This window comes from Lissotriton helveticus, chromosome 3_1 (assembly GCF_964261635.1).
Source record: "Lissotriton helveticus chromosome 3_1, aLisHel1.1, whole genome shotgun sequence".
NCBI lineage: Eukaryota > Metazoa > Chordata > Amphibia > Caudata > Salamandridae > Lissotriton > Lissotriton helveticus.
The window spans coordinates 982,535,198-982,557,368 of record NC_136061.1 but is presented as its reverse complement, the minus strand read 5'-3'; the positions used below and the strand labels follow the sequence as shown (position 1 = coordinate 982,557,368).

At 48.4% G+C, this 22,171-nt stretch overlaps 1 protein-coding gene across 1 annotated transcript in view; it reads right to left on the bottom strand.

Moving 5' to 3' along the window:
* The window catches only part of MCM3AP (minichromosome maintenance complex component 3 associated protein), a 642,417-nt gene that overhangs the window by 570,600 nt on the left and 49,646 nt on the right, over positions 1–22,171 (bottom strand). The window contains exon 3 of the mRNA XM_078681440.1: positions 20,381–20,607. Within this exon, the coding sequence (XP_078537566.1) occupies positions 20,381–20,607 (227 nt within the window). The remainder of the gene's footprint in view (positions 1–20,380; positions 20,608–22,171) is intronic.

Genomic DNA, 22,171 nt, shown 5'->3' with positions numbered 1-22,171 from the left:
CATAGAATGTTAACGATTACTCTACCGAAGGATATTACTCCTGAACTTGCTGACTGTGAAAGCTGGGGTAAAACTTTTGCGGCGGTTTATACGAGGTGCTTCGGCACCCCGTCTATGACTGCCCTGCCTGAAATCGTTAGACGTGTTCAGAATGATCACGGTCCAGAGGCAGCGGTTGAATTGGGTATGCGCCTGTGTGGTTCTTTTGAGATTGTATGTGATCTCATTCTCTCCAATGTTAAAGGAGATGCAGTTAACTTTCAGGTGTCGAATGCTTTGGCTGCTCTGCCCGATGCCGACAAACCCCGCCAGTTAGCAAAGATTGTAGTGGCCGCTTATAAAACAATTGGCCGCACAAGTAGAGGTCTGAAATATTTTCCAGTAAAGGAGAAAAAACAACCACAGGGACAATCTGCAGTGACAGATGCCCAGCCCAAGTCCAAGAAACAGAATTGGCCTAAAAAACAGACACAGGGGAAGCAGACTACGCAGACTCAGGGTCCTTTTCCTGCAATACAAGCTCCTGCGCCACCCGAAAAAGTTTATGATTTGCGCGACCGCACGATGATTAAATCGCCTGATCGTTTTCAGGGTTCTGATCTACGCTCTCCTCGTTCCTTTCAGGACACATCGGCCCCGAAGACCGGTGGAGGAGGAGGGGGTGGACGTGGACGTGGTGGCCAACAAGGACGTGGTCAGTCCCGCCAGACGGACGGCGCAGTGAAGCAGGAGGATTCTACGCCTAGGCGTCCGCAGTTTGCGAAAAAGAAAGTCGCAGCCTTAACAGCGCATCGATATGCCACAGATAGTGAGAACGCGGCTTCGGAATCTGACGTGGGCTCTGACCTTGCTGGACAGCGCGGCGGAGATAACCATAGTCAGAGAGGCGCTGCGTCCACTACTGAGGGTGACAGCGACTGATGTCTACGTTGTGATAGAAACAGCGGATACGAGACTTGCTCCCCCTGAAAGACTATATGAAATTGTCCTGTTAATTGAAGGTGACATACAGCGTACCGTTAGAGGTGTATTTTGGGAGAATCTGTCTTCTACATGTGATATTTTACTTTCGGAGGCTGACTGGCCCCCACCTTTTGTGCTCGCGGCGCCGCGAGGGGAGGAGGTGATCCTACCCAGTTTCGCGAACACTGTCTCGAAAGAGCATGCGCAGCATTTTGCAGAAGAGTGGGCTCGGGCTCTCGCGCCGGCTCTGTACCGTAACCAATGTGGTTGGGATAGATTGTCGCCTTGCCACGAAATTCCGTTGCGGTCTCAGCCGCAGCCTCAACCTCAATATCCCATTCGACGTGAAGCAAAATCTTCCGTCGCGGAAATCCTTGAACAATTGGAATATCAGGGAGTTATTGAAACGTGTGTGTCACCGATGAATAATCCCCTTTTTACTGTGAACAAACCTGACGGATCATATCGTTTGGTTTTGGATTACCGGCATTTAAACTCGCATTGCCGTAACTGTGCTGTACAGAATACCCACGGCTCTGCCCTAGTGGATAGTCTCGTACGTAAGCGTTTCAAGACAACGCTTGACATATCCAATGGTTTTTATGCCCACAGATTGGACAGCTTTAGCTCCCAATGGACCAGTTTTACAAGCGCTGGAGTCCAAAAGCAATTCCGGCGTCTTCCAATGGGCTACAAGAATAGTCCTGGTATATTTACCGCTCGTATTGTCTCTATTCTGGAGGCACTCGACCCTGATGCTTTTTCGTATGTGGATGACATATATCTCACAGACGACGATATTTGGGAGCATCTGTGTCGTGTAAATTCTGTTATTTGCAACTTCGCAGACATGGGTTACAAATTTAACTTTGCAAAATCGCACATTGCTGAACACACAGTGTTGTTTTTGGGCTATGAGCTCAACAATGAAGGTAGAGGTTTGGCTCCTCACTTCTTAGAGAAGTGCGCACAATTGCGCGCTCCAACAACACTGAAAAAATTACAATCTTTACTGGGCTTTTTGAATTTCGGCAGGACTTACATTCCGGAATATGCCCAGCGTATCAAGCCTTTGTATGCTTTGATACAACCAACTTTCTCAAAATCATGCTGGCTGCCTGAGCATTCAGCCATTTTGCAATCCTTGCAGGCTGATCTGCTCGCTTCTAAATATTTACTGACTCGTGATAACCACACCAACCTGGTCATAAGAATAATTCCTGGGACGGTGGGTTTCACTTACCTCACTTTTAATGAAGGTGACACAGTACCTATTGCTTACAAGTCACACTTGTACACCTCGGCTGAGATGCGGTTTCCCACCATAGAAAAGGTTTTAACTGCTGTACAGATGGCTATTCTAAAGGAACGAGCTCTGTCACAGGGGAAACGCATGCTAGTGGTAACACCCTGTCCTCATTTGGAGGCAGTCACGAAAGCGAGTGTACCAAATTCAAAAGCTTTGCACCCTCGGTGGATTCAGTGGGCTGCGTCATTGTCATCCTCGGATGTCATGTTTATTTTTGACGCTTCCTTACGGTCGCAGGAGTACTTGCAGTATGAATTCGTTCATCCTGCTCCTCTGGCGATGCGACCTTTGGAGGACTTCCATTGCATCATTTACACTGATGGGTCGGCGCAGGTTGCGCATGGCTCTAAACATGCCTACGTTTCCGCATGCGCCATTGTGGTCGGTGCTATGTTGAATGATGAGTTCATTTCCAGGGAGGTACACACGTTGCCCCTGGGCGATTGCACCGCACAATTGGCAGAGCTTCGTGCTCTCTTACTAGCTTTGGAGTACGCAGATCCAAGTGTTACTACTCTAATTGTAAGTGATTCTTACTACTGTGTCCAGTCTTACAATGAAAACTTGTTCTTTTGGATTCAAAATGATTTTCATGATTCCAAGGGTAGCGCAATAAAACATAAAATGATCTGGGTTCGAGTGGCAGAGCTTAAGGCTATGTTGCCACTCGTTTATGTGATTCATACTCTCGGTCATCAGCGCGTGGGAGTTCACGCTGTTGGCAACTCGCTTGCTGATGAAGCAGCGAAATCAGCAGTATCTACATACTTAGTTGCAGCAGTTACTAGGTCGAAAACCAAGATTGATAGCGACATCTTGGCAGCGATTGCTGCCTCTGAGAAGGGAAGTAAACATCCTTCGGGATTCCCTTCGAAGTATAAATACCACTTAAGTCCCGAAAAGGTTCCTTTTGTGACAATACCTGATGTTGGGGAACGGCTGATTCCCAACTCTGATCGCAGAACAGACTTGATTACAGCGGCTCATGAAGGTGTGGCGTCTGTGCATGCGGGCGTCTCAGCCACTGTAACGCAACTACAACAACGTTTCTGGTGGCGGGGACTGTACAAACAGACGCGTGATTATGTCCTTCTTTGTGACATATGCCAGCAGATTAAACCTTCAACTGCTACGCGTCCGCCTCAGACTCAGTTGTACATTTCTAATAAACCACTAGGCTGTGTTTATTTAGATCACTGCGGTCCATTTTCATCTGATACTGCGTATAAATACATCTTAGTAGCAGTTGACTCATGCACACGCTTTGTGTGGTTATGGCCACATCGCAGCGCTGATTCACGGACTGTCATTAGAGATTTGCGTATCTTTATAGGGATTTTTGCCTGTGGTACCTTCCATTCGGATCAGGGTCCGGCTTTCGCCTCTAAGGCGTATAAGGATGCCATGACTTCGATGGGGGTCCAAGTCAAGTTTTCGTCACCCTACAGACCTGAGGGTAATAGTGTAGTTGAACGAATGAACCGTGATTTAAAGCAATCTTTGACAGCCCGAGTTATAGGCACTGGCAGAAACTGGCTGGCTCACCTCTATGGCGTGCAGCGTGCTCTTAATAATCTCCCTAGAAGGTCTCTGGGTGGGCGGACCCCATACGAAATGCTCTTTGGCATCAAGATGTACGTCCCTGACCTTGACGGTCTAGACTCTGTGGTTCGCGCCACTTCCTTTGACGCAGATGAACATTGCAATGTTTTACAGAATCTACAAAAGACCAGAGACAGTCTTGCAAAGGAACATTTGCCCTCCACATCGGATGATGCGTTGCAGATCCCGGTTGTTGGCTGGCTACCCCAAGTTGGAGAACTGGTTCGAGAGAAGATCGACAACAAGAAAGAGTTTGGTCCCTCCTATCGAGCTCCAGTCCCAGTGCTTGGAGTGAAGGGCACAAGAACAGTCATTTTACCACCACTTCCAGGTCGTAAGGAAAACAGGTTTATTTCTATTGACAATGTCAAGATACACAGAGTGGCCGATTCTTCTTAGCATGACACCGGCTGTTTCCTGTCCTTCCATTGTGAGAAATTCAATTATGCCCACAGCCTCTACTATTGAACCTGAAGTGGCCATCGAATTACCTGCTGTTTACAGTCCATTATTAAATTATTTGCCCGGAACTAACATGGATGAGACAGACTATACATACCCCACTGATTTGTCCATGCCTGACCTGCAAGCTCGTTTAGCCACGGAATCCAGATTTTCATTTGACTCTGCTTCCATTGCCTCGAAAAAACCCTCTCAAATTGCGGTATATGCTAGCCTATTTAAAAAACATTTTTTGATTCCTCCTTGGATATACATTTGGCTGGTCCTTTTTTCGGTTTACCTTTTTATGTCAATTGGTTTTGTGTTTTATTTTTTTCGGATTATGAATGGACACTATGTCGAGGAGAGAACTTGCATTACTCATTTAAATGGAACATTGGCCCCACTTTCCTCTTCACATTCTACACACAGATTAAAAAGAGACTTGACTTTGGTTAACATCACAGCATGGCCTGTTCTGGATGGAATCGCGTGGGATGCAGTTCGTTTTCAGATTCATGGCCCAACGGAAGTCGTTAATGTTCCTAATGTACTAAGAGTTAATATGGGGGATGTGGTGAAACAAAACATTCGTTCTGATGATTGGGATGTTAATGCTGTGGAAAGTTTGTTTTCTGATTTGAAATACTATGCTGCTTTTGATGCTGAGGATTTATATTTAGAATCTGCTAATTATGGTGAATTGTTCTGTTACCAACATTATGGCAATCACTTCTTACACAAAACATCTTCCCGAAGGGTGGCTGTTAATTTTACTCAGTGGGAACATTGCCCAGCTCCTACACAAGGGAGTTCAGAAACGTTTCTTAAAAAGTATACTTATTTCACTGACTTTAACCAGTCCAATCCCGAGTCCTTTTATTTTAAATTTCACAAACAGCCACTGTCCAAGGTTAGACTTACCGATACAAAATTGTTGTACTCGAAGGCCTTCCTAGATCAATTAGTTGCTGGGGGCTATGAGTTATGGAAGGAAACAATAGACCTTAAATCAGTTTGGGGTTCGAGGGCCTGGCAGGTACGAGGCACTGAGGCTTTGCACCGTGCATGTCTCATCCCGAATCATATGTTGTTTTTAAATGAAACCATTTCCCAGACCACATGCTTTGGATTGGCTACATCTAAAAGGTTAAACACCCCGTCTATCCCGGAGTTGGAGGAATATGAGAATTGGAGTAATTTTACTCAATTGTCCATTAAAGATATACAGGCTCTGCTTCTTAATTCCTCCTTTAACATTTCCAGTATGAATCCCAAGGGTTGGCTGCTTTGGCACCGTAGTGCTGATTCTTGCCAAAAAAGATTTTTGAATATATCTGACGGTTTTAAGACTGTTAGATCTGATCCCCGGTTTGATTTGAGTCATACTGTCACCTCTTACTCTGTGGGCAAGTTGTGTCAAGCTTGGCTGAAACATTCAACTTTACCTGCGGTTAAGTATCACCTTTCCAAACTGAATGCAGACGTGGATTTGAATGATTTCATTAAAGGCCCAGCTAGTGGCAGGTCAAAAAGGTGGTTATATGGGGTTTACAATGAAATTTGGAAACTCTCACAGATTGAGGCCGCTTCACGCCTTAGGGCTATTGATCAGGCGAATCTTGAGAAAGTGCTTGCAGTTGTTGACAATAGCATTAACGTGCTTTCCTCTAGAATTTACACATTAGATAATATTGTGTCGTCTGTTGTTGATATTGTGCATGATGAAGTGTCAGTATTATACCATGGTCAAAATCAATTACGGTCAATCATGCAGTTTGCATGGACACTTCAGACTCTGAAAATGGGTAAAGTTCCCTGGGGATACATGAACGTTTCCTCTTTATTTTCACCGTTTAATTTGACAGAGAAACAACGCTTGCTTTCAATGCGTGATGCTTCCTTTTCTATGCTCCATATTGAAAGGTTGGAATCTTTACCTTTTTCTGTGGCAGAAGCCACTACTGCTACGTGGCTTATCCACGGTTTAATAACACTGCCTTTTGCTTTATATAAGTTTTCAAATTGTATGAAATATGTGCCAATAGGTCGTTTTGAACCCTTAGGTAGCGGTTTTCTTCATGAGGTCTGGTCACTCCCATACACATACAGATGTTTCAAGGATGAACAAGAAGTTTATCTAACAGGGGATGAGTGTACTGAGACGCCAGATCATTCTTTAATGTGCAGACACATACAGTTACACGGTTCATGTAACAAGGACCGACCGAATATGGCTTGCGTTTTACAGGGCACGCCAGTTCCTGCTATCATCCCCACGTTTAAATTGTTAGAGAATGGTAGTTATTTAATGCTCAATAATGAAAACTGTTGTGGTTTAATTAAAGGTATAGCTTTCATAGTAACAGTTAGTGAGCGAGTTATTTGCTGCAGAAATGTTCTTTATCCTCCCACACGTGAACATAGGGAGTCTTCCATTTGGCCACAGATACCGACCTTGGGAGCAGAATTCAGCGGCATGGCTAGAATAAGAGCTCTATTGTCCCAGAAAGAGGTGGCCTTGAGCTCGGCCCGTGAAACTTTCGTGCTTCACATTGCTAACACCCGTACGGAGGTTCAGGCTCTTTTAAATACTGATTTGCCTTTGCATTTCGGAGCCATGGTCCGTTCTATCTTTAACGCATCCTCCACAACGGGCCTAGCACATTTTTTTAAAGTTGTTAGCGGTGGTCTCGTGACTTCCTTTGAGAAGATTTTTGGAGTCATCCCTGCTTTCTTCCATTCTATTTTTTCATCCTTGTTTGGAGGGTTCCCGTTTTTGCTTGCATTAGCGGCTGGCGCATTGGTGGTTTTCTGCCTTTTTAAATATGGATGCCCTTCCTGTGCAAGACCACGCACAGTTACTACTGACGCGGTTTCGCAACCGCATGCTTGATTATTATGGCACACTGCCGTTGGCGACTCTAAGCACGGCGTTTGGATTATCTTTTCGGTTCTCCTATTTCACCTGTGTCCAGCCTGTATTTCACTGCCTGACCTGTGATTTCCTTTGGGCCATTGATTTGTGTCTCTGCGGACCAATATCTTCTGACGTCGATTTTGATCAACTGATGAGTCCTATCATTGCTCACGAGTTGGTTTGTTCTGACGAAAGGATTATGGCCTTGGCGGTGGCACATGGACTAATGGGTCCCTGGGATGTGTTGTCGGCAGCGCAAAATTTCTTGGAACGGAGTTTTCTTGACAACCCACCGAGCTGTCCTCTGATGGTTATAGAGGATGCGGTGCTGGAAGATCACGTATGTTCCTTTCATCTTTTAAATTGGATGGCTGAACTGTTTTCGGATGAGGACAGTGACTTCCTCCTGGAGGCTGTTGCAGCTTACTTTTCATATACAGTCTTATCATAGACACTGCCTCAAATTGACATGCTGATTGATAGCATTTCCTTGATTTTATTGACTTTTGGTCATGACATTTTATTTTTTTTGCTTGCCTATTGGCTTGAGCCACATTATATTTGTGGGCTATTTTTTGGCATTAATTTTTATAATTGAATTTTTATTCATGCTCGTTTATACATGGATTCTGCTCTCATGTGATGGCACTTCTGTTACCTTATTTAGTCCGTTCTCGGATCATGGGGGGGTGTTATATAGCTCCTAAATATCCTTATATCGTGTTAAGTTAGCATAGGTACATTTGAGATTTAAACGCCATTTTTCCTTTCTTGCAACTTCTGCACACGACCCTTAATTGTTGACTTAGCTTTCAGCCTAGTAGTTTGCCGTGGTGAATGTGAGAATAATATGTTATTGCTCTGATATCTGCTTTGTTTAATAAAACATGTCTGCACGGAGAGTGCTGAAGTTTCAGGAGCAACACGATATGGAATTGTTATGAGGTCTGATCTCCACGCCTTCATAGTCATAACACAAGTGCAGCCTTTGCCAACTTGGGCTTGAGGCGGGATTGATATTGCTTTGCAGGAGGGTAGTTAACACACTTGATGCGGTGCACATGCAGAGAGAGCTGGTGTATGCTGATGTGATTCCTTCATGCTAGGACACTAAGGTATGGGCCCGCCCTAAAACAACCCAAAGAGACCTTCTTAGATAATAATATAATATATGTGTTAGGGAGGGTGAGATATAAGTGTTGTTAACTCTTATTCATTACAGCATGTTAACATGCTGTCACCATTCGCTTTTTATGTCTTAGTAACTATGCTGATAATTTTGCTACTGATAATAAGTATACTTGTATTATCAAAGATACTGCGCCTGAGAAGACGGCATTAGTAAATAAACATTTCAAATGCACATGTGTCTTCTTTACTCCATGTTCTGGTTTGTAATGATAATATAACGAAAGAGTGTTCATGAGTCCCACGTACCCTGAGGTACTGTAAGTTCATGTTCTGGTTTGTCTAAACATTGGGAGTTTGATATGTCCAATGAGACACTGTAGCTAGCTCGGTAAGGGGTGAGTTGGTTGCTAAGGTAAGTTTTGGGACACCCTAATTTGCCGAGGTTCCACTCCTCTGTGCACAGTTCTGTGTGAGTACAGAAACCCTGCAACACCGGGAGCATGCAGTGCAGATGCAAACGCCCATTGCACCGCCAGGGCACTTTGTATAATATGGACCCAGGTCTGCTCTCTAATGCTTCCCACCGTAGGAAGTGATAATTCCTCCCACCACTTAAAATAAGACCTTTTCAGCTGCAAAAATAATTAGCAAATGTCAAACTGCAAGCAATAATGTCTAAATGATACAGGTCCAGTGGCGTGGCCAAGATGGCGACCAGTGGTAACACTCCCTGCAAGCTATGCGCATGCCACACTATTCGCTGTAGCAGTGGTGCTACCTGAGCCTTGAATCCCTAGCCAGTGAACTCCCGGGACTGTGGGGACCTGGGCTGAGCGACGATGTCAGCAGCCTAACACAGGAGACGTACGACAGTGGAGGCCTTGTGGGGTGTATGACAGAGTCGACAAAAGATAGCGCCAGAGTAGGGCGGACCCAGTCGGCTATAGGCAGGCAGAAGTGGCGAGTCCCGAACACAGTCCAGAACAAAAAGGGAAGAGAGCAGAGGCTTGCCGCGAGGGCCGGGGTGCCATACTAACACCTCCCCAGGCACACCAGCAACGGATTGGGCTTATCGGTCACCAAGGTAAGGTGAGAGGGACCAAAGAATTTACATGAGCTTGCCCTATGGCCTGGGGGAGGCCCTCCATGTTGTAGAGTTCCGGCTTGTGAGGGTTTGAGCACCGGGGCTCTGGATGCTGGTGGAGGGTGGGTGCCTGAGTGCATGGCAGCAGTGGGAAGAGACACCGAATCGGGTCCAGTGGGGACCGTGGACCAGAGCACCCGCAGATACAGTCGGCGAGGCCGGACAGGTCGGAGCTTTAAATTATCCCCCAGAGGCCACACCACGAGGAGGGCAGTCTGAGATCACAATGGTGTAGACTATGAGGGCACTGAGATTTAGCTCTACCAGGACCTGTCTCTCATTACACTGCAGAGGCGCCGCCAACTGAAACCTATCACAGAGCTCCTACAAAGGAAAGGAATTCGCTAGCACAGGGGTCGCACCTTCCGCCTTACCTTTGTATGGGACAATGAAAAATGCACCGTCTGTACTATGGAGGCACGAGACCTGGTGAACCTCGACACTACTGCATCTGAAGAAAACCCTGACTGCAGAACGAGTAAGATGTATCCCCCCATGACGCAATCAAAACGCTTTCGGAGGTCGAAACAGAAGACGACAACTAAACCAACCAACTCCGAAAGTTGTAAAGAAAGAGAAGCCCTGCTGCGACAACTCCAGGAACAAGAGTCAACTAGAGACGCAACTATCGAATGCTCTACTAGCTCCAGGTAGCTGTAAATCCCCACGAGAGACAAATAACTACTGGGCATTTTCCTATTATGAGACTGTAACGGGGTGGACAAACGGGGACACAAGGGATCCCATCCCCTAGAATGGTGGGTTGTTGACTCCGATATTCCCCCCTCTCTCCCACCTAACCAGAATGAGCGGAGCGTGGACAAGCACCCTGTATGGCCCACGCAGGAGTAGGAATTAGGGGTCGGCTCCTTTAATTGGGCGTACGTTGAGGAAGAGGAAGGCCCGCACCCGGATGATGTTCGCCTGGTCGGATTGGCCAAAAAGGAGGAAGACGAGGAATCGGCGTGTGACATCACCCCGGAGGAGTTTAGCGTGGCGAGCGGAGTCCAAGCAGAGTCGGGAGAAGGTAACCGGAGCTGGCAGGTGAGCGGAATTCCGGCAGTGCCAGGAGAAGTATATCAAGCAGGGATGACGAGCAACCTGGGTGAGAGTGTTGGAGCGCCAGGAGGCCAACGTCCCCACGAGTCGCTGGGCCACACTCCTGGAGGAGTGTGGCTTCAGCAGGTACGTCAGCGGGTTACGAGTTGGGTGGGGAGGCGGGGAGGCGGGGAAACTCGTCTCGCTAGTGAATAACCGACTTTTCAAATACCCACTGACTGTTTTGTAAATATCCTTTCCTGACCTCCCCACATCCCTTTCCCCAAAACACGCTCTCCTCACTACTGCTCCTCGCACTGCCCCTGTATATAGGCGTTGTGTACAAACACTTATTCAGCAGTGCTCCTCTCACCCCCCTGGTAACCCCCACGGGCAATAAAACGAAGAGGACGGTGTCCTGACCCGTTGCATTCTTTTTTTTTTTTTTTTTTTTTTTGAAACCTTTATTGAAATATGCAAAGCATTACATGCGCAGGCCTACAACCACAGGGGCCGGCCGCAAACTCAGAAAATCGATTCAGGAGGTAAGCATTTATATACGATCGAGCAATAGCAACGAGACAGGCACGGCATGTGATTGTATGAGCCACGTAGCAAGGATATCCCGGGTTTCATTTTATAGTTATAAAAGGCAGTAGGGGCTGCGCTATCAATGGCGGCACACCACATAAATTTAAAAATGAGATGGGGGGGGGCGTACCCCGCAACACAATCAGGACCAGGTAATGAGCAATATAGCCAGGGACCCACTACGCCCGCCGAGGCAGACAAGGAGCGAAAGTCAATTTGATAGTAAGCGATTTAGCTAGAGCACCATCCCGAGAACCCACCCTCCAGAAACAGGAAGGTATAGGCAAGTGGAGACGCCAGATAGTGGAGGAAATAAGATAGAGAAAGACAGCCGACCCTACTGAAGAAAGGAAAAGACCCCCCCTGAAGGGAAGAAGAAAGGAAAAAGACAAGGACCATAGAACAAAACAAACTAAAATAACAAACCCCTCCCAACACCCGCCACCCTACACCACTGTAATGGCTACGGCCTCCCCCACTAACAGCGTGCCTGTCGCCCAGAAACTACCCCAAGGAAAGGGAGAAAAGAAAAGCGGAGGAGGAGAGCAATAAACACACTCCCGGACCCCTTTACCCCCCGCCAGCAGCAACCCTCCCAAAGTACAAGGTCAACTATTAAAGGCAAGAACTGAACACGTACATGGGGAGGACTCCAACAGAAAAACCACTCGACTCCCTATAATATACACGGGACATATCCGGCATCAATCACGTAAGACAGGCAACCCCTAAAGTCAAAGTCAACCCTGACCAGTCCGATTCTTCACGAAGGCCCATATTGCCCAAGCCACAGCAATCACGAAGAAAGCGAAGCATCGAAGACAGTTCAAAACAATGGCGACGGATCGAGAGAGGAGACAAGATGGCGGCATCCGAAAAGTCGACAATGGAGGATGAAGAAGGAAGGCGAACCTCTTCCACAGTCACTGAGGAGCTGTCTTTGGCGGTAAAAACCTTGAGCAACGATAATACGTCGAACAGGAATGGAGCCGGGGAAGCCAACGACGAACACAGGTGCACCATCTACGGGGCCAGAGTCATCAAAAGCCGCTAAATCAGGCCTCCGCCCAGGGACCTCCAAATGGCACAGAGAACAAGCCACGGGGACCAAGGAGTGCTGAGAACACAACTGAACATCCTCGTCCGGTCTCAAGTGTACATTGTCCAGCGTTACAGACATCCGATGGCACAGGACAGCGAAGTGAGAGTGGAGCGCCCCTATGGCGGCCATTACAGACCTCAGCGATGGCGTGCCGTCCGTCCCCCCCATCCCCTCCGGAAAGAGACGAGGCAGGATTTGGGCCCCTGAAACGCCGTCCAGGAACCAGGCACACACAGAGCCGAAGACAGCAGCTGGCGCTCACACAACAGGCAGAGACAGTGTTTCGCCACTCGCGGGGGCCAGCCCGTCAACCCCGGCCCACCAGTAGGGTCTCCGGGTATAGGACCCCCGACCGTGGTCACCGATATCAAGAGCGTCACTGCGCCATGTCCTTGGATGAAGCCGATCACTCGGTTGCCAACTGGAATGAAAGGGAGCGCACCAAGATCGGAAGACCGGACGGAACCCTGGTCCCACAGCCGATGTTGTTCACTTCCAGCCCGGATGGGCCAGAAATCGAGGTCCCGGCGGAAGCCCTGGAACAGGCCGAAAAGTAAATTCGACGTAACTTCGTCACCCGGTAAGTTGGAGGGTCCGGGTTTGCACCGCTGGGGTTAGGAGCACTTCATACGTGCGGGAGTCCGGCATATACGAAGGATAAAAGACAGGATATACTAGCTGCCGGCGGAGGTCGGCGGAGCCGGGAGCCTATGCGGCCATCCTGGATCGTAGCGTAGCTCCTCCCCTCCCCGTTGCATTCTTATTTCTTTTTTTTTTACATGCTCTTTCGGGACAAAGTTGAGGAGAAGCTTAACCGAGAAGAGAGTAAGACAGAAGAAGACTTCCGGAAGGGGATACAGTTACCACGGATCCCGCAGCCTTTTCCCGGGAGAGACTCACCTCAAGGAGTAAAAGGAATTTTGCTCAAATAAAACCTTACTTAGCAAGAACAAGTCTCCGAGCCCTTTTTACAACCCCGCCACAGAGACATTGGATCGGGAGCCCATTCCTGCTGTCAGTACTAGATTATTTATAAGCTGATGGATCCTCAACCCCAGAACTGGTGCCATGGACTCCATTTCATGGGGCTTGTCGAAGTGTTCCAGTTTGATATTGGATTTTCAGCTTTCTTTGTCCTTATGTCTCTTCTCTACCCTCAAATGTAGTTAGTTATGAATAACTCCAAAGTAAGGACCCTCCAGAGTGGTGTTGAAAATATACGTCAGAGGTTCCTTGCCCCACGCTTCCCTCCCCCACTTGACTAATGGTCGAGATACTCCGTTATAAGGTGAGGGGCCTTAACGTGCCAGCAAAATGCATAGCACTCTTATCTATGTTACATGAGTATAGGTGTGATCGCTGCCTGCTGCAAGAAACTCACTTAAGACAGACTAGTGGTGCATGAGATCACACTGGTTTGACCACCAATACTTTTCTGCTGGAGTTAGGAAGAAGGCAGGTGTAGCAATCCTTGTAGCCAGAGATTTTGCAGGCAGAGTACTCAACATGCAGACTGAAATTCCCAGCTGCTTTTATCCCTCCGTATAGCACTTGGGTCATACACGTACCCCCTTGCACTGTCTACACCCCCAATGAACGTAAGGAACCCTTCACATAATGACATCCAAGTTTGCGGATGTTCTCTTGGGGAGAGATTTTAATTTATTAACGGGTGCCACACTGGATCGGTCGGTGCAAAGGGTGTGACAAACCGGCAAACTTTCAACCCAAGGCCACCATCAACTTGCTGACCATGGCCTCATTGAAATTTGGGGCAAATGCCACCCTGACAGAAAAGACTAACTCCTTTTTTTCCGCAGCCCACCAATCATTTGCACGGATAGATTTTTTCCTAGCGACAATGCTTGGTGGCTTCAGTTCAGGATACTGACATTGGGTAAGCCCGTCTGCGCCCGTCCGCGCCTGGCCCGCGCCCAGCGCCAGGACCCCTGGCCCTCCCCGCCGAGGCAAGACGACCCGACTGACCTACGACGCCCCACTCTCAACGCACTCAATGCCGGCTGGACCCACGCCTGCTGCCGAGCCACCCCGAGACGCACCCACGGACCCTTCACCTGCTGCACCTGCAAGTTCACCTGCCTCCGAACCTGCCCCGCACCCGCCAAGACAAACACCAGCAGCAACCACCTCAAGTGCATCCTGATCAACACCCGCTCCGTCCACAGACACGCCGTGGAACTCTGGAACCTCCTCGACGCAACATCACCGGACGTCGCCTTCCTCACGGAAACCTGGATGAACGCCTCCTCTGCATCCGACATCGCCATCCCGGACGGGTACAAGATCATCAGGAGGGACCGCATCAACCAGACCGGAGGTGGCATCGCCATCGTCCACAGGAACACCATCCGCATCACGACCGACGCCAACGACTCCTTCGCCGCAGCAGAACATCTCCACTTCCAGATTCACAACGACCCTAAGACGACCCTCAGAGGCACCCTCGTCTACAGACCCCCGGGACCACGCACACAATTCAGCGAAGACATCACAGACTTCATCAGCCCGCACGCCCTCCCCTCCACTGACTACATCCTCCTCGGGGACCTCGACTTCCACCTGGAGAACAACAAGGACCACAACACCACTGCCCTGCTGGAAAACCTCGCCAACCTCGGACTCAAGCAACTGGTCAACACCCCCACCCACTACGCCGGCCACACGCTTGATCCCGTCTTCTCTTCCAGCAAGTACATCACCTTCAGCCACGCCACCGGACTCCACTGGACCGACCACAGCTGCGTCCACTTCAGCTTCAAAAGATCCACGACCCACCACCACCCGCAACAGGTACCTCACAGGAATTGGAGCAAGATCACCGCAGACCAGCTCACCTCCTCCCTCAGCCAGAGCCCACCCGCCAACACAACGGACCCCAACGAAGCAGCCCGCAACTTCACACAGTGGCTGACCGCCTGCGCCGACGACCTCGCGCCACTAAAGAACTCTCCCAGCAGACCCAGAAGCAAGAAGGCATCCTGGTTCACCGACGACCTCAAGGACTCCAAGAAGACCTGCCGCACCCTCGAGAAAGCCTGGCTCCTCGACCGGACCACCGACAACATGACCGCCCTCAAACACGCTACCCGCAAGCACCACCAGCTCATCCGCACCACCAAGAAGAAATCCCTGAAGGAACGACTGGACAACAACGCCCACGACAGCAAAGAGCTCTTCACTATCGTCAAGGAGTTCTCCAAACCCAGCACCGGCACCAACGACATCACTCCGTCACAAGACCTCTGCGACTCCCTCGCCTCGTTCTTCCACCGCAAGATCGCCGACATCCACAACAGCTTCGGCGCCCCACCCACGCACCCAACCGTGGAACCAACGCCCCCCACCGCCACCCTTGACACCTGGAGCACGGTGACCACCGAAGACACAGTCCGCACGATGAACACCATCCACTCCGGATCACCGACCGACCCCTGCCCACACCACGTCTTCAAAAAGGCCGACTCCACCATCGCACCCCAACTCCGGAACATCATCAACGCCTCCTTCAACACCGCCACCTTCCCGGAGAGCTGGAAGCACGCCGAGATCAGCGCCCTCCTGAAGAAACCTACAGCGGACCCCACCGATCTCAAAAACTTCCGCCCCATCTCGCTCCTCCCTTTTCCTGCTAAAGTCATCGAGAAGATCGTCAACAGACAGCTGACCGCCTTCCTCGAGACGAACGGATCCCTCGACCCCTCGCAGTCCGGCTTCAGAGCCAACCACAGCACCGAGACCGCCCTCATCGCAGCCACCGACGACATCCGGACCCTGCTCGACAAGGGGGAAACAGTGGCCCTCATCCTCCTGGACCTCTCCGCTGCGTTCGACACGGTCTGCCACCGCACCCTAGTCCAGCGCCTCAGCAACATCGGTATCCAAGAGAAGGCACTGGAGTGGATCATCTCGTTCCTCGCCGGTAGAACACAAAGAGTCCGCCTCCCCCCGGTTCGCTCCGAGGCCACCGAAGTCATCTGCGGTGTCCCGCAAGGATCTTCACTCAGCCCCACCCTCTTCAACATCTACATGAAACCTCTCGCAGCCATCGCACGCCAGCACAACCTCAACATCATCTCTTACGCCGACGACACCCAGCTGATCCTCTCCCTCACCAGAGACCCCGACACCGCCAGAACCTGCCTACACGAAGGGATGAAAGACGTCGCCGAGTGGATGAAGGACAGCCGCCTGAAACTGAACTCGGACAAGACGGAAGTCCTCATCCTGGGATCTTCGCCCTCCGCCTGGGACGACTCCTGGTGGCCCCCAGCCCTGGGCACCGCACCCAAGCCAACCGACCATGCACGCAACCTGGGCTTCATCCTGGACCCCTCCCTCTCGATGACCAGACAAGTCAACGCCGTCTCCTCATCGTGCTTCAACACCCTGCGTATGCTTCGCAAGATCTTCCGCTGGATCCCGACCGAGACCAGGAAGACTGTCACCCAGGCACTCGTCACCAGCCGACTGGACTACGGAAACGCCCTCTACGCCGGAACCACAGCCAAGCTACAGAAAAGACTCCAGCGCATCCAGAACGCCTCCGCCCGACTCATCCTGGATGTCCCCCGACGCAGCCACATCTCCAGCCACCTGAGGAACCTGCACTGGCTCCCCGTCGACAAGAGGATCACGTTCCGGCTCCTCACCCACGCACACAAGTCTCTCCACGACCTGGGCCCCAAGTACCTCAACGACCGCCTTACCTTCTACACGCCCACCCGCCAGCTACGGTCCACCAGCCTCGCCCTCGCAGCCGTACCACGCATCCGAAGAGCCACCGCCGGAGGAAGATCCTTCTCTTACCTGGCTGCCAAGACTAGGAACTCCCTCCCCATCCACCTTCGGCTGACCCAGAACCATCTCGCCTTCAGGAAACAACTCAAGACCTGGCTGTTCGAGCAGTAGCATACCCCTCCCCCCAAGCGCCTTGAGACCTTCCCGGGTGAGTAGTGCGCTATACAAATGGCATGATTGATTGATTGGGTCAGATCACTATCCCATACACATTATATTTCATGTGCTCAATCTCCCCACAAAGAGGCACACGTGGCGCTTCAATCTCAAACTCCTTACACATGCAACAGTGGTCACAGAGATCACAGAGGCGATTAGGGCCTTTCTGGAGACAAATGATAACCCAGAGACACCAGTGGCGCTGTTGTGGGACACCCTAAAGGCGGTACTAAAAGTCACTTCATTGTAGTTGCTGCTATTTTTACGGTACAAAAGGGGGTGGTAATGGACGGAGCATCTGAACCAATCAAACACTCACACCCAGTCAAAAGACCTGGGTTTAATCCATCACCGTTCTTTAGCCCACTCTGCCACCCCAGTTCAGACATGGCTATATGCAAATCAGTCTGACCCTGTGCCTCATGGGAACAGTCCAGCCCGAACTGCCAAGCCATGCCTTCCCTGGACCGGAAACAAGCTTCCGAGGACTGGTTTCTGGCATTACAGCTGTCTTCAGCCCGGCTTGCTTGAATCCAGTGGCAAAGTGAGCAAGGGACTCACGTCTGAGCATACCCTGCCACACTTATGGCGGCCAAAAGCGGTACAAAAGGGGGTGGTAATGGACGGAGCATCTGAACCAATCAAACACTCACACCCAGTCAAAAGATCTGGGTTTAATCCATCACCGTTCTTTAGCCCACTCTGCCACCCCAGTTCAGACATGGTTATATGCAAATCAGTTTGACCCTGTGCCTCATGGGAACAGTCCAGCCCGAACTGCCAAGCCATGCCTTCCCTGGACCGGAAACAAGCTTCCGAGGACCGGTTTCTGGCATTACAGCCGTCTTCAGCCTGGCTTGCTTGAATCCAGTGGCAAAGTGAGCAAGGGGCTCACGTCTGAGCATACCCTGCCACACTTATGGTGGCCAAAAGCGGTACAAAAGGGGGTGGTAATGGACGGAGCATCTGAACCAATCAAACACTCACACCCAGTCAAAAGATCTGGGTTTAATCCATCACCGTTCTTTAGCCCACTCTGCCACCCCAGTTCAGACATGGCTATATGCAAATCAGTCTGACCCTGTGCCTCATGGGAACAGTCCAGCCCGAACTGCCAAGCCATGCCTTCCCTGGACCGGAAACAAGCTTCCGAGGACCGGTTTCTGGCATTACAGCCGTCTTCAGCCCGGCTTGCTTGAATCCAGTGGCAAAGTGAGCAAGGGACTCACGTCTGAGCATACCCTGCCACACTTATGGCGGCCAAAAGCGGTACAAAAGGGGGTGGTAATGGACGGAGCATCTGAACCAATCAAACACTCACACCCAGTCAAAAGATCTGGGTTTAATCCATCATAGTTCTTTAGCCCACTCTGCCACCCCAGTTCAGACATGGCTATATGCTGCTATTTTTAGCCGTGAGCAATGGGAGTAATGGACTACCTTAGAAGGGAAGGTTAGGGAACTAGAAGAACTATACAAACAGACAGGCACCCACCAGACACACCACCAACTTAAGGCTGTGAGAAAAGAGCTTAAAGCATTGGATATGAACAGGGCAGAATATGCACTCCTGCAAACCAAACTGAAATATTACTCAGGAGAGAATAAAGTTTATTAGCTCACAGACTCCGAGCTCAGGAGAACAGACGGAGAGACAGAAACTGAGATTCCACAGGGTGAAACACGGTGACACTCTGGTTTTGGATGAATGTATTGCACACGCATTGCAGCGATTTTATGCCAACCTTTATTTGGCTGAGGACCTGCCAGAGGGGGACGTTATTAAATATATCGAAAAATCCAAATAGATTGAGTGGAACAACATCATGCGCTTAGCCTAGAGCGCGATATTCATACAAACGAGGTGGTGGCAGTGATCTTCAATCAGCTAAGGTCCCAGGGCAGAATGGCGTCCCGCCTGGTTTTTAGAAAATCTGCGCTCCCACCCTGGCCCCTATACGAACATGTCTCTATAACTCATTTAGTGATACATGCACTTTGATGAACACAATGAAACTGGCCACCATCACAGTCATACCCAAGCCAGGCAAGGATCCCACCAAATGTTTCACCTACAGGTCTATTTCACTATTAAACGTGGACGCTAAGATCTTCGCCACCATTTTGGCGACATGCCTGGCCCCCCTGATGCAAGGCCTTGTAGACCCCGATCAAGCAGGCTTTATACCAGAGCAGAACTGTAATGACAACACTAAACGTTTATGCCATCTCATGGACAATTGATCTCTTCTGTGCATGTTTGCCTGGCTCATTTAGTTTTAGCAGTGTATGAACAGAACTCATCTGGTCTCAACAGAATGTGATTGCTTAAAAACAGAAAAAATGTGTTTCCTGCTCAACCTAAACTGCTCTTCAATTAAAGACTCATCCACTATCACATTTCATAAGGAATATATTTCTTTATCCATCATATATCAAATAAAAACTTAATTTTTCGAATCATGTATATATATTTCAGAATTTCCATAAATCAATAAACATATTTATCAAACCCTATAGCCCATATCAAACAAAGTGATGCATTCTGAACACAAATGAAGAAGATCCAATAGCAGACAAACCAAGGTTTGCGTTTAATGAGAAATGCCGACCTCATGAGTAAATTGGTTCATACGAGGGTGAGAAATACTGATCCAACAATTGAAAGAGTGCTATAAGGAAGCTTACCAATGAAAATGAACCATCTGTGTGGCTGGCATATGTCGAATGGGTTACCACCAACTTCAAGTTGGTAGTAAAACGTGAATGTTTTGCGACAGCATTCATACATACAAATGTGAATCGGTATTTGGATGGGATGCCCTAAACACTCCCCTTCCAAATACCGAATCACAAACACAAATTGCGATTGGGTAATGTGCTGTGCATTTGTAAAAGCATGCTTTGTACAGGTGGCCCTATATTCTTTATAAATATTTGGCAGTATGGATAACTGATGAATGAGTCTTTCATTGAAAAGCAATATAGGTTAAGCAGGAAACATTTTTTCTAATATTTACAATTACATCCTCCTGTTTCCGAACTTAAAAGTAAATTGTGAGGGTAGCCTTAGTGTGACTTTGGTCCATATGACTGTTTAAAGAACATGAACTCAGTAATAATGAGGTGGCAGACTGATATGCCTATGGCTGGCAGACTCACATGGTTTTGGAAATGAATGGTTACCAACTTCTTCTCTGGTTTGCAGAAAATGCGGGCAACTTTGCCATAGGGATCAAATTTCTTCTTGATGATTCCATATTTATTGAGGTGATCCGGGATGTTTTTGATTTGAATCGCTGTGAGCTCACTTGGAGACAGTTCACCAACACTACCTGCACTGCTGCTCCTGCGCCGAAGCTGCCGCTGAGCGTTCTTACCAGCAGAATCTGTGAAAGGGGTTTTGGTGGAAGGGGATAAGTGGGGTGGAAGCAGAGGAACAGAGGGAAGAAACAGTGAGTTGGGACATACAATTTGTAGGACTGCGTTGTCACCTACCACACTTGTACTAGTATAAAGTCTTCAGGAAACATTCCAGATTAGGGTACACTAGACCGAAGTCAGAGCTACTGATAAATACATTACCACACAGAAATATTACTGTCAAATTCAGATGTGTTGCTGAGTTTCTGTTCATTAAATATAATCAAACAACTCTTGCTTTATTAATATAAAAAAGGCTTTATTCCAGGTTGCTAAAAAACCTGCAAAGTGCTCAAAGAAAGGTGCATAGGATGGGAGGATGGCAGCTACTCACAAGCCTAAATTTCTCCCCACCTGCATTGACTTTGTTGTGATCACATGACTCAATTCACAGCTCATATATACTTACATATTGAGAGATTCAATTCAGCATTTCATTAATTAATTCAATTGAGGTGCTAACCAATTTAGATGTTAGAAAAAGGTCACAGAATCAGAGCAACTTAATGGAATGCATTTTGGGATTTTAAGTCCAAACTTGAGTAAGTGTGGTCAATACATAAATAATAGCCGGCAACAGCCTTTTCTACTATACTTTATTAAATACTTTCATTGTATTTTATTGGAAGACCAACTATTCAGTGTGTACGTACACACACACAAAAAAATATTGATACAATTGGAAGTACCAAGTTAACTGACCCCTTTCGTGCAGGCAGCAAAACACACAAGGTGATGGACGGAATGTTGCACATTGGCAAAACATTCACCCCCAGTCATAGATCTGGGTTTAAGCCATCGTTATTTTGCTCACCACGCCACCCCAGTTCAGACATGGCCATATGCAAATCAGTCTTGATCCTGTGCCTCATGGGAACAGTCCAGCCCGAACTGCAAAGCCTTGTATTATTTGTCAATCCCTTTCGTGCGGGCATCAGCCGGCGGCCAATGCCTCTACTACCTCCTCAGTGTGACCGTCAGTTGACACTGGGGAGGTTTTAAAAGGAACCACCACTGCTTGCAAACGAAGTTTACTTTTTTCAAACGCCAGGGAGGTGGCAAAAGCAGAATAGCAAGAATGATGGGACCCCCTCAAAAAATTAATACGGCCAGGGAACAGAGGGGAAGGAAAAGACACAAATAGAAGAACAATGTTCCCTCAGTGGCCACAATATTTCAATACAGGTATGAATCCTATTCTTAATAGGATATAGGTGACAGATACACAACAGTCATTTTTATTTTCTTCAAAGATATATAAAGCTTTTTATTTTCAATTTATCAGTGCTTTAATATTTTTATATTTTTTCATTATACTTCATAAGGAACATTTTATCACATACATTTCATAAATATTTTCATGGTTCATACAAAGTAGAAAAGACCTAATATAACAATGGCTATGTACATAAAAAGACAATTTACCCAAATAATTATCCCCCTGGTGACATACAATCAATCACAGCATACCAACACAATCATACTCGCACTTCATTCAAAACCACAGTATCTGAAAAAAGGAAACAATCT